The sequence below is a fragment of the Podarcis pityusensis genome, assembly GCF_964106645.2.
Source record: "Podarcis pityusensis genome assembly, chromosome: 6".
In the NCBI taxonomy this organism is placed as follows: domain Eukaryota; kingdom Metazoa; phylum Chordata; class Lepidosauria; order Squamata; family Lacertidae; genus Podarcis; species Podarcis pityusensis.
Genome location: NC_138030.1, coordinates 12347769 through 12360966, shown reverse-complemented (window position 1 = coordinate 12360966; position 13198 = coordinate 12347769). Strand labels below are relative to the sequence as shown.

Below are 13198 nucleotides of genomic sequence, written 5' to 3'. Positions count from 1 at the left end.
TCCGCTCTTCCTAGGCACAGACAGCCTCCACTACATGCTGATTTTTTATGTTTTCCTCACCAACTTGAATCTCCTAAGGATTTCTACAGGACATCATGAAATCGTTGATAATGTCAACAGCAATTTACGAAACCACCTTTTCCTCAGATGTGTGGCAATGCAGGAGCAAAATGGAAAAGTTTGCCACAGGAGTGGATGATAGTGTAGCTATTATTAAAAAAATTAATTAATTAATTAGGTTTACCATAGGTCTTTATTAAGGGCCTCTGAAGGGACTTATAGCGAAGGACTTCTATATAGGTAAAAGAACATACAACTGTCAAACTTCAAACATAAATCAGGATGGAAGATAAGAGATATAATTTACACTAAGCGCTATAAAACTACTAAAACAAAGCGCCAGCCTCTCAAAGTTATTCCTTTCAGATTAAGAGAAATGCAAATTTAGGAGGACAGCCATGCTGCAGTTATTTTACATTGTTTCAGAAAGTGTGCATTGGGTAGATTTGCCTTTAAATGGAAACTGAATCAAATTTCACCCTAATCGCGATGCACATGATGAGTACAGTTCAAGACAATAATAAACAAATCCACATGGTCACCTAAAGGCGTTTCTTCTCAGTGTCTGCCTACAACCCAGATGAGCAGCATGTTTCCTATTTGTAGCTTGGATCCTCCCTGTCCACTTTCATTCAAGGTCAAATCTTCTGTCGGGACCGCAATTAATGCTTCTTCCAACCAGAAACATGTGTCTTTCTAATCCTGATAGAGCCAAAGTCGCAACCAAGCAATTTTGAGTGGTTTGACAGTACCATAAAGATTAGGGAACATAAGTATTAATAGCGGTGATTCCCGAGAACCAGGATTGTTCCAAAACAGTCCCTTCTTTCCAAATTATGTTTGATCTTTTCAATTGCTCTGCTCCAGCTTAAGTTAAACAATGCTGATAGGTCTCGTTTCTCCTTCATGCCTCTGCATCTAATGGAGTTGTCTGAGCAGTCAAAGCCCAGTTTGCTACAGACTCCAGAAGGAGCTTCAGCTGAAAGATTTATTACTGACCATGCTGACTTTTCCTGACCCAGCTATTGGGCTGTAGCAATCCATTACATGGTAAAGATTAAGTTAAGGAGAGTAAGGGCTGCTCTAATGACAGCCTTGCACCATCTGCAAACAAAGATAGGCTTTGACCTACCCTAATTCCCCTAAAGTTTATTGTTTCTGAAAGAAATGGTTAAGGCAAAAGAATGAATTAGGCCTGTGAGGTGTAGGACTTTGTGCGGTGGTCTTGCACCTGCGAGACAAAGGTTCAAATCCCCACTTGGCCACACAGCTTGAACCACTCACTGTCTCTCGACCTAACCTACCTCACAGGGTTGTTAGGAGGGAAAGGGGGATATATAAAAGTAATAGTAAATAAATTAAAAGAACAGAGACGACAGTGGACAATCACGTCTTGCCCACCTGGTCAGTGAAATTGTTCAGCTTACTTATGAGCTGAACAATGCCTTTTCTGTAGGAGTTCAATGTCCTTAAATTAGTCCGGTTTCTAAACTGTGTGCCGGTACTGAATGCTTCTGAACCAGACAGCACACAGGAGATTGTGATTGTCTTAGCCCCCTCCTCTGTTTATAAAGTAGCTGGACTGGAGAGGGGGTCCAGCTTTGGGGGAAAGCTCCCCCTTCTGCCTGCGTCATTTCCTCAATAAAGATACCTGTCTGTTTTCCATCACGGGACAGATACCAGCTTGGGAGGGCGACTTGGATCTGAGAAACAGAGTTGTGCTGGAGGGGAAAGGGTTAAACCTTCTCCCTGTGCCATGGCCCCAAGCTGACTCAGCCTCCTTTTAAACTCCACCTGCTTTTAACTTGGAGAGGGGGAAACATACAGGAAAATAGGAGCAAAGTGTGATTTGAAACACTGTGTATGTTGGGGAGCTGCGCTGGCTGCATTTTAAGCCTCTAATGTGTACCCCAAGTTCTCTTCCTCTAAATGTCAAAGAGGAAGAGCTCAGAGAAACCACTGTGAAGGTAGGCAATCTTTGCCTACTCTTTGATTACTTCCTCTAAAAATAATTCACCTTCCTTAGGTACTATAAGATTTAGTAAGTGGTGTTTAGAACGGGCATTGAAGCATCATGAAACCTTCCCTGCTTCTCTTGCTTGGAAGATGGATGAGCCAGTCTCTTCCTCTCTCTTAAGCTTCTAATTTTGTACTGCAAAGGAACAGTTGGATCTTGAAATGCAGGTGGCCAGTGGAGCTCATTTTTGGTACGCACATGGCTGGCGATGAGAACTGGGTGCAGTCCCAGGAGAAGTACAACGCGCATAGTTCAGGCTTAAAAGCTATGGTTTTCCCAGTAGTGATGTATGGAAGTGAGAGCTGGACCATAAAGAAGGCTGATCGCAGAAGAATTGATGCTTTTGAATTATAGTGCTGGAGGAGACTCTTGAGAGTCCCATGGACTGCAAGAAAATCAAACCTATCCATTCTTAAGGAAATCAGCCCTGAGTGCTCACTGGAAGGACAGATCCTGAAGCTGAGACTCCAATACTTTGGCCACCTGATGAGAAGAGAAGACTCCCTGGAAAAGACCCTGATGTTGGGAAAGATGGAGGGCACAAGGAGAAGGGGACGACAGAGGACGAGATGGTTGCACAGTGTTCTCGAAGCTACCAGCATGAGTTTGACCAAACTGCGAGAGGCAGTAGAAGACAGGAGTGCTTGGCGTGCTCTGGTCCATGGGGTCACGAAGAGTCGAACACGACTAAACGACTAAACAACAACAACAAGTGTGAGAGTGGCTCAGTGGTGAAGGAAAAAAAGGCAATCTGAGCGTCCTCAGAGATTCTCTGGCTTGGTAAAGATTCCCCTCGCAGCCCTTTTGTTTACTAGATTTTAATCTCCTCGGGGTTTATCAAGTTACTGTGATAGTTAAGTATTGATAATTAGTTGACTATTGGTTATTAGCTGATAATTTGAGGAAGATGGCATTTTTATTACTGTCCTAGTCGTTTCTTGCTGTTTGTTTGTGTCAGTGAATTGAAAAAAGTGCCCGGAAGATAAATATTCAAGTGTCTCTCTCTCTCTCTCTCTCCCCCCTTTAAGTGGGTGTAGCTGGTGTTCAAATGAGCCTGGAGGAGGTGGGGCCAGCCAAGATCAACAATACCTGTGAAAGGCATATATTCTCTCCCTCCGCCGCTTTGTGGAATTGCTGGTCGAAGACCTTGAGAGTCCTTTGTCCACACACTTCTCGCCATAGGAAGTTCTCTCGGGCTGCTGCTGCAGGACTTCGGGGCTCGGGAGGCGCATCTTCCTGCAGCCACGAGCGCCGCGACGATGCCGCTGAGATGCGCCTTTTTCTCCGGCGCTGCGCTTTTCCTCCTGACGGTAGGGCTGGAGAGGGGTCATGGGTGGTGGGGGTTTGTCTGGCGAAGGGGAGATCGGAGTAGGGGCCTCCGGAGGCTCCACGCTTTGCCTTGTCCAGCCCAAGGAGGAGATCATGCAGCAGCGTCCTGGGATTCAAACATCCCCGTCTCCTTGGAAACCGCCAGGTAGCATCACCTGCTTCTTAAAAATAGTCCCTAGTGCGTCGGGGCACGCACGGTACTGAACTCCAGGACGCGCTCTGCCCCTGTGCCTTTTTCTCCTCCGGGTCAAGTGAAAGCCACATGCATACAAACGTATATACAATTTTATTTCCCCAGGTTTTTTCGGGTGCTTTTAAGCTCTTTTGGACTGCTGTAGGTCCCCATGGCATATTCAAATTAACTTAATTTGCTCATTTATTCGTCTGTTTTAAAAATATACCCATAAGGTTATTACAATAATCCTGCCAATGTCAATGTTCTTCTCTGTTTAGTTTGTAAATATTCAACAAACCATTTCCATTCTTTTATAATAAGTTTCTTATCTTGATTTCTTATTTTTCCGGTAAGTTTCGCCATTTCTGCATATTCCATAAGTTTTTGTATCCATTCTTCTTCTTTCCATTTAACCTTCTTGCCACTGTAGTTGCATACATGAATACATTTCTATACAGTTTGGGTAGTCCCATCCCTATAATTCCCAAAAGGAAAGTTTTTGGGTTTGTTTGTTTTTTACAAACATTATTTTAAAATTCTTTTTCAATTCATTATATATCAATTCCCAGTAAGCTTTTTTTAACCTTACTACTGGTTAATATCATCAGTTGTTTTTCCTTTGGATAAGTGCAATTCAAGTTCTCTCCAGGTCTGATAGTTTCCTAAACAGTCAGTATTCCTCTCATGTAAAGACAAAATTGTTCCAATATCCTTCTAGTGTTTTGAACCTGTTCTACCCTCTTGTTAAATGAATGGGGAGGGGAATAGATCCCTTTTTAAAAGACATCTAATTTTTTCCAAAATACGAGTTGAATTGGAAAGATACCAAATGAGTCTAGAACATAGCAGCTGCTTCCTAAAGCTACAAATCTAGATGTCAAATCTTTTTGCCTTGTGCACATTCTACCATCCCACTGCCCCATGTACTAAAGTTTAGCACATTGTCTCAGTGTTACAAGAAGAATAATGCTAATGGGGGGGGGGGGCTATTGTTTTTATTTTTATTATGTATTTTGTGGTTTTATATCTTGATCTTATTCTGCGACCCGCCCTGAGACTCCCGGATATAGAGCAGTATATAAGTTCAATAAATCAATCAATCTAGGCACACATGCTGGGGAATGCGTCCTCCTGAACTCAATGAGACTAGCTACTGTCAACAGGATTGCACAGTAACAGACCCTTCTTTGGGACCAAGAACTTTTAAGCTATTCGAAAGCGAAGTAGCCAGCAAGCTAAAAGCGATTCTGCATTCTTTTGTGGGGTAGGACAGATCCTCGCAGGACTCTGGTGTTCCGTCATGTTGTTGTTTGCTCTGCTTCTAGCTTGGCACCAGGCATTATGAAAACTTAAATTCCTGAGGTTTCAGTGACGTAACAGCATCAACATTCTGTAAAACAAACTATTCCTTTAAAAATGTCTTGAGAGAAGGAGATTGTACAACTTTGCAGTGCAACATGTTCTACGGTCTTATCAGAATGGATTTCCCCCCACTGTGGTACAGTTCAGTCATAAGCTGCTAGAACCTAATGAATTGCCTTTATTTTTATGCAGCTGGCTGCCCATTCTTCTTCTTCCTGGAAACGATGCCTTATGAGGAACGGCTAAGGGAGCTGGGCATGTTTAGCCTGGAGAAGAGGAGGTTAAGGGGTGATATGATAGCCATGTTCAAATATATAAAAGGATGTCACATAGAGGAGGGAGAAAGGTTGTTTTCTGCTGCTCCAGAGAAGCGGACACGGAGCAATGGATCCAAACTACAAGAAAGAAGATTCCACCTAAACATTAGGAAGAACTTCCTGACAGTAAGAGCTGTTCGACAGTGGAATTTGCTGCCAAGGAGTGTGGTGGAGTCTCCTTCTTTGGAGGTCTTTAAGCAGAGGCTTGACAACCATATGTCAGGAGTGCTCTGATGGTGTTTCCTGCTTGGCAGGGGGTTGGACTCGATGGCCCTTGTGGTCTCTTCCAGCTCTATGATTCTATGATTCTATGATTCTTGATATTAGTTTATCCCACACTCCCTCCAGAGAGATCAGGACTGCATGCATAGTTCCCCTCAAATTTACAACAAGATAGGTTGGGCTAAGTTGGAGATAGCAAGCATTTCAAGGAGAAATCAACCAGTTTGTTTCATAGCTGAGCAGAAATACGAATATAGGACTTCCTGATCCAAGTCTGACATTTTGTCTACAGTTATTCGCAGCCTAAAGGGAACTGGCTAGAATAGAGTCAACCAGGTGGATTTCAATCTCTCTTCCAACCTTTTATGTTTTATTTACAAATAATTCTACCTGAAGGAAACATCATTTTGTCCCAAATCCTGCTTTAAGAAGAATTCTCCAACACCCCGCCTCAGAACACATGTAAAGCTCTCATTAACTTCTAGAGCCACTTTCTTAAGTATTAGTAGTTTTGGTTTCTTTTGAAACCCTGCTGATAATTTATTGATGCAATCTCATGTTTCCAGCACTGAGAAGCCCCTCCAAGCTTTTGTGGCGAAAGGATTGCTATTGAGCAGAGGGCTTTGTTTTTGTTACAAGAGATTAAGTGCATGCCTGCTGCAAAAAGGAAAACTGAAGAACTGTTCCAGAACATGCCCCAATAGTCAACAGAAAGTTATTACAACTGAAGTGTGATATGCCCCAGTTAATGTGAATAGCACATGTCTTATTTCACAATTCCTAGGCTGATCTTCTTTCTTGGTTGAGGGAAGAAAAGGATACAGGCATCAGTGAGAATAGAACTTGGTTTAAACACTTCTTATCCTTGCATACAAATTCTTCCCCCCGTTGTTCTTTCATGTTTACTCTTTCTTCGTTTTCATCATTTTGACATTATTTCAGTTTGAATGAACTCTGTATTCTAGCTGCTATGTAGGTATGTGAAGGCAGATGACTTCAAGGATTTGTTTTTTCATAAATGTTTGGATTGATAAATTGAAAATATCCTTTGGCTACAGTTCCCAAAGATGGTTGGGTTTATATTTCTCCTTAGCCACAAACTTGGTAGCTGACCTTAAGCAAGTCACTGAGTGCATTCAGACATTGTGCTAAACGATGGCTTGGTATGTCCTGTGTGGAACATTAGGTGAAAGAAGCATGCGTATATTTACCATGCTAGGCATTACTTTTCATTTCTGAAGTCTAATCACTGAAAACATTAAGGAGTTTTTGCATATTTCAGTCAATTCCAGGAACACCTGTATCAAAACCTCCCTGGCTACCTTTTCTCTAAGCTGAAAATATCCTGTGTTTTGCTTATCTTATCAGTTTGTTTGGGAAGTGATCAGCTCAGTCGTCCAAGAACTGCTGCACCAGTATATCATAATATTTGCATATGTTTGTTCAAGTATTGTCTCATCTGCCTTGAGTTAGCATTGCCTTCTCCAAGGACTACAACTTGCAGCATAAGTAACCAGCACAAACATCTGGGAGGGTTACCGGGTTGGGCAAGGCTGGGTTGGAACATCCTTGAATTGTAGAATCTGAACAAGAGAAATGTTGGGGGTGGGGTTAGCCTGAAGGTACATTGTGTTTGGAACTGCTACATTTGCTGGTACATTGGGATAAAATTGCAGATGTTGGTTAATGAAACCAAAATTTGATTGAGTCTAGACTTCAGGAGTCAGTTGAGTATTTCCATTACTTATAAGTGCTGGTTGTGATCCAGCCAAAGTTGAGCACTTTACGTTCCTGCTGAAATCATAGGCGTACTTACCATAGTCTGATTTGTACCCATTCTTACAGATGGTGGAAAAACCTTGTTGATACTGAATTTTCTTATGCATCAATATCTAGGAATAATACTTTTTATATTGCTGTTCAATATAGAGTTATCAGGGTAGTTTACGGCTGTTAAAAATAAAATAAGAATGCACCAGAACACTAGCAAAATTGTAAAGGTGCAGGGTAAAAGCAGTAGTAAACAATCATGATTCAAATTCCTGCACGTGGCAAAAGTCTGGGGAAATAAAAAGGTTTTCATATGGCGCTGAAAAGTGATTGTCAGGGAACTGACATCGGAGCGAGAGGCGAAGGGGAGGCTCCTAGATGATACTGGAGAAGGACCCAGCAGCAGGGGGAGAAACAGCTCAGTGGAGGGGGAAGCATTTAAGCGCAACACCAGGGATAAAGGGGGGCAGATGGCGGAATCGGAGAGAGGGCTCCAGGACTCTTCACTGGAACTCAGTGAGGAGGGGACAGGTCCTCCGCTACCCACGCCTTCCCTGCGCAGAAGACTCCCGCGCAGTGAGAGGAGGAGGAGACTGGGTGTCAAACAACTTTTATGTTGGAAGAGGTTCAAGAAACGCCCACTGACGGATTCTGCCAGCGACTGAGGCAGTCACAATTAGAAAGGGCTGTGCAGTCAGAAAGGTTTAACAAGGCAAATTAGCCTAGAGAGGCACCAGTTTACGCACGAGTAACTCATACTCATCACAGTGATTAAGGGTGGCAATCCTATACCCACTTACATGGAAGTAAGTCCCATCAAATTCAGTAGGGTTTACTTCTGGATACCATGTATAGGATTATTCTGTGACGTAGGGTGCAGGTGAGCCTATCTGGGGTGAGACTTCTGTAAGTGGGGTTTCACAAAAGAGCAGGTCTTCTCCCTGTTGTCCACTTGACTCATCTCAAATAGCAGGGAAAGACAAGCAGCTGCAGCTCTGAATACTGCCTCAGTGCCCAGGAAAGTTGGTGTGGAATTAGACATTTCTTCAGGTCCCAAGCTGTGTAGGGCTTTAAAAGTAAATCCTGGCACTCAGAAGCATTCCAGCTCCTTAAGCACAGGTAAGATATAATCCGATGCGCGGTCCCAGTTAGTTGCTTTGTGCTTGCTTTCCTTACTAACCTTTTGCAATCTGGTGCCCTTCAGATGTTCTTGGACTACAATTCCCATCAGCCACAGCCAACATGGCCTTGCTGGCTGGGGATGATGGGAGTTGTAGTCCAAAACATCTGGAGGGCACCAGCTCAGGGAAGGCTGTTCTATATTAAATGCATTTTCTGCACAGTCCTTAAACAGGGAAGTCATAGAGGAAGCCTTATTGAGTAATTAACTGTTGAGTAGAGCAGCCCAGAGAAATTTGACGCAGACACCTTGGAGATCAACCATGATATAACAGGTTCAGCAACGTTTCTGTGCTTGGCCAGATACAGTTGATTGCAAATGACAGTTACGTTATAGTTGGGTATAATCCTTAGGAAAACAGCTACAGTTCTGAGTAAGTTTGTTGCATCAAGGCAGATGACACAGAACAGGGAAAGCTGGTGACCTCTACAGAGTTGACTCATTTTTTGTTCAGTTTTTCAGGTGAATGGAAGGGCAACATTTTGCATAAATGTTCAGGGCTGGGGTGAATAAAATAGGTTGGTGCTTGTTGGCATTTATTGCCTGGTTGAGGAACATGGGAAGTCACTGCCAGGGTGTGGAAAGAGATTATGGGACATTATAGCATTATAAGCACCCTTGAATTTTGAAGACTCTGTGGCCACAACAGCCTCAATCACCCAGTGAAAACATCACGTTCCTAACAAAGCCAGATCTTTAATTGAAGAATGCATTCATTACAGATGTCAAAGTTGCCTGGCTTTTCAGGGTGTGATACTGCGGGTAGCATGACTTTGCCAGTGCAACATCCTTCTTACTCTTGCCCTTTTCTCCATCTGTTAAGGTTCTTGCCATCAACAGCTTCTACCATGCCCTGGGAGATGACTGCAGTCTAAGGAAGACCATCTACAAGAGAAGCAGCCAGGTGGGGACTCGGTTAAGTTCTCCAGTAGATAACATTAAAAACCAGATAGATATTATCTGCAAATCTCTCTCTCTCTCTCTCTCTCTCTCTTGTTTTACAATGGCTTGTGCGTCTGTTGATGGGGGAGGATAATTGAATCTGGATCTATATTTTGATGAGGCTGGACAGATTTTAGATTCTGAGTCCTTAAGAAGTTATGTACATACATATCCATCTACTTATGGCATGTGTGAGGGACGCGGGTAGCGCTGTGGGTTAAACCACAAAGCCTAGGACTTGCTGATCAGAAGGTCGGCGGTTCGAATCCCCGCGACGGGGTGAGCTCCCGTTCCTCGGTCCCTGCTCCTGCCAACCTAGCAATTTAAAAGCATGTCAAAGTGCAAGTAGATAAATAGGAACCACTTCGGCGGGAAGGTAAACGGTGTTTCCGTGCACTGCTCTGGTTCTCCAGAAGTGGCTTAGTCATGCTGGCCACATGACCCGGAAGCTATACGCCGGCTTCCTCGGCCAATAAAGCGAGATGAGCACCGCAACCCCAGAGTCAGCCACGACTGGACCTAATGGTCAGGGGCCCTTTACCTTTACCTATGGCATGTGTATGAAAGTCCCACTACAGGTCAATGAACAAAGGAGGAAGCTTATCTTCTGTTACTGAACTTACCACTGTGGGGCCGAAGGATATATTTGGAACATTATTTTAAACTCCCTATATTTTAATGTTTGTTTTGAAAAAGAGGCACCTGCTACAGTGATACACATAGGTGGTTGTAACATAAGTGCGCTCTTTTCACTCCCAGGATCTGAAGCTGCTCGACAGTCTTCGTCCTTTGCGTCGCACCAAAAGGAGATGGGTTATTACCACCCTAGAACTTGAGGAGGAAGACAAAGGGCCATTCCCAAAACGTGTTGGAGAGGTAAAAGCCAATGTGTAACGTGTTGGAAAGCCTTGCATATTTATTTATTTATTTTTTTAAATAATATTTATTGCTTTTATACCTTACAAAAAGAAAAAAGAGAAAAGAAAAAAGAAAAGAAGAGGGGAAAAAAACAAAAGAGAAAACAATACAATACAATATATAAACAATACAGAACGCAACATTAACATTAACACATTAAACAAAACAAAAGCGAAAACAATTCAAAAAAACACACATCGTACCATCTCAATATCCTCTCTTTCATTCCCTTGTTTCATCGACCTCCTCTCACCTCCCTTTTTGTATTCCATTTCTATTAACTGTTTCAGCAAATCCTTTCCATCTTTCTCTATTTTCTGTCATGTAATTATCTTAACATATTTTAACCTTATTTTCCATTAATACTATAATACTTATTTATACTTAATTCCTTAAAATATTTCTACTAAAGCCGTATAATTCCCTTCCAACATTTTCCTAACACTCATTAATTTTACATTATTTCCATATATAGGTTTTAAACTTTTTCCAATATTCTTTCACCATCTCTTCTCCCTGGTCTCGGGTTCTGCCAGTCATTTCCGTCAATTCCAAATAGCCCATCAACCTGGTGATCTTCTGTCCGAGGCTCAACACTTTTCCAGGTCCCTTCTGCAAGTCTTCTTCACTTTGCCTTCTCCTGATCTTTTTATAGTCTTCACATCCGTCTTCTTATAAAGCTGTTCCAATGAATGCATTGTTCCAAAATGCAACCACTAAGGCTTCTTCTGTCAACATTCTTAACGAATCAAGGTCAATCCCAGATTCTCACAGTTTTATCTTGCAGGTGGAAAATTCCCCCAGCTCAGCTCTTGTAACAATTTCAAAGGCTTCCTCTAGGGGGAAACAATTTCTATTTGTATCAATCATTTTAAGCACAGTTCAAACAATGAAGTTAGTTTCAATTTTCAGTTACTTTTACTCCTTTTTAAACGCAGAAGGAGACAATGGAAACAATGTATTTCTCTTCTTTAACTTACTGTCAGCAGACAATCTATTCACAGTCAATGAGCATATCCTAAACTTCAATGCTTACTAGCAGCCCGTTTCCAGGTTCAGAGCGGTGGTAATTTGACTTTCTTCACTTTCTCCTGCAGGCTTACACGATCTTAAATCTCCCCCCTCTTCTCCTGCTTCCAAGGGGGGTTTGATGATTTAACCGATGGAAGTTTAATCCTTTATGAGAGACTTTCCAAGGCTTTAGCTTGCAGCCTCTTTGCTTCAATCTATTTACAAAAGGGGGAGGCGGACTTCCTGTTTGAAACCTCCCCGTTTCAGTGCCAAATTAAGACGTTTAAAAATCCAATTTTCCGTTCTACTCACAGGTAGTTGTTTTAAGATCAAATTGTCCACAGGAAAAAGTCAGTGCTCTCCTGCAACAGCAATGCGGCTTCACTCCGTGAAAGAAGCAGTCAATTCAAAGCACCGTGCCACTCACCCCACGTCGCTCCGGATCCCCGAAACCGGGTTTCCCCATGAGTAGGGGAGGCGCAAAAGGTGCCAGCTGAATCCCACGTCCACAAGCTTCTCCCGCCTGTGGTTTTTAGTGGGTCTCCGCCTTCGCCGTGGCGGCCAGACCCTGATTTCCACAGAGCGGATTCCTCCCGATCAGAGGAATTCCACCATTGCCGGAGGCGCTAACCCGGAAGTCTCAAGCCTTGCATATTTATAGTCTAGTTTTTTGTGTTTCTGGCTGTGTTCCCCAAGGGCAATTTGCATCTGAGTCAAGCCTTCAGCAGCTTGTGCCGTGATACGTTTGCTCATGTGTTGCAGGAAGAACAGCCAAGAACATTGTGTGTGCACCTTAAAGTGTGTGCATGTTGGGAGTTTCTTCTGCCTGAGGGCCATATTTGCCCTTTGTCAACCCTTCAGGGGCCACATGCAGGTGGGGATATGGTCTAAAGTGGACATAGACACCTTCTTGAGAGTCAGTGTGGTGTAGGGGTTAAGAGCGATAGACTTGTAATCTGGGGAACCGGGTTCGCGTCTCCGCTCCTCCACATGCAGCTGCTGGGTGACCTTGGGCCAGTCACACTTCTTTGAAGTCTCTCAGCCCCACTCACCTCACAGAGTGTTTGTTGTGGGGGAGGAAGGGAAAGGAGAATGTTAGCCGCTTGAAGACTCCTTTGGGTAGTGATAAAGTGGGATATCAAATCCAAACTCTTCTTCTTCTAATTCTCTGGCCACATCTGCACCCTACATTCGAAGCATTCTGATCACATAGGATCACAGGAACTGTAGTTTAAGGGTGCTGAAAGCTGTTAGGAGACTCCTGTGCTCTGAGTTACAGTTTCCAGAGTACCCTGGGAAGAGGAATTGACTGTTAAACCACTCAGGAAATTGTAGCCCAGTGAGGGGGAAGCCATGACTGCTACATGCAAGGTGCAGATGTGGCCATTCTCAGATGCACACCACATGCCCACAGGTTCACAGCTTCCCCACATCTGATCCTTGTAGATAAGCTGAGAAGACGGCTAGTACCCCATCCCAAATCATTAGATCAATCATCTGAAGTGTGGGGAGGGAGTGGCCCTCATCTCCTAGGCCGGGCAGAGAAGTTTAAGTTTTCCTGCCAAGATCACAGTGTGGAAAAAAAGCATAATGGCTCTCCTGGACTCTTCATGTCCCCCCCACAATGCCTCTTTCCCCTGCCAGCCCCCAGGCAGTGCTGCAAGAGCTGTAATTTTTAAAATGTTGAGTGCCTTAGAACTGCTTTTAAATAAATGGATATTGGGTATGGGGCTGGTGAATCACCACCTTAAAGATGACCAAGAGTATCTGCACCCCACCCCCTGGAAGAATGTCAGTTGGAGTTACTAGGAAGTCTCCAAACCAAGGAAGACTTGGTTTGGCAAGTCTCTAAGTCCTCACTTTCATGCTTGTCACATGGATGACAGGCCCCATTG

General features: G+C 43.4%; 1 protein-coding gene across 4 annotated transcripts in view; it reads left to right on the top strand.

Moving 5' to 3' along the window:
* The first annotated feature begins 3185 nt into the window (after positions 1–3185).
* CDH26 (cadherin 26) overlaps positions 3186–13198 on the top strand; it is a 28742-nt gene continuing 18729 nt past the window's right edge. For 2 of the 4 annotated variants that reach the window (XM_081011120.1, XM_081011121.1), the window contains exons 1-3: positions 3188–3387; positions 9256–9336; positions 10134–10250. In XM_081011120.1, the coding sequence (XP_080867246.1) occupies positions 3337–3387; positions 9256–9336; positions 10134–10250 (249 nt within the window). In that variant the 5' untranslated portion in view covers positions 3188–3336. Of the gene's footprint in view, positions 3388–9255; positions 9337–10133; positions 10251–13198 lie in introns of all 4 variants that reach the window. The other 2 variants (XM_081011122.1, XM_081011119.1) reach the window with 2 other exon arrangements.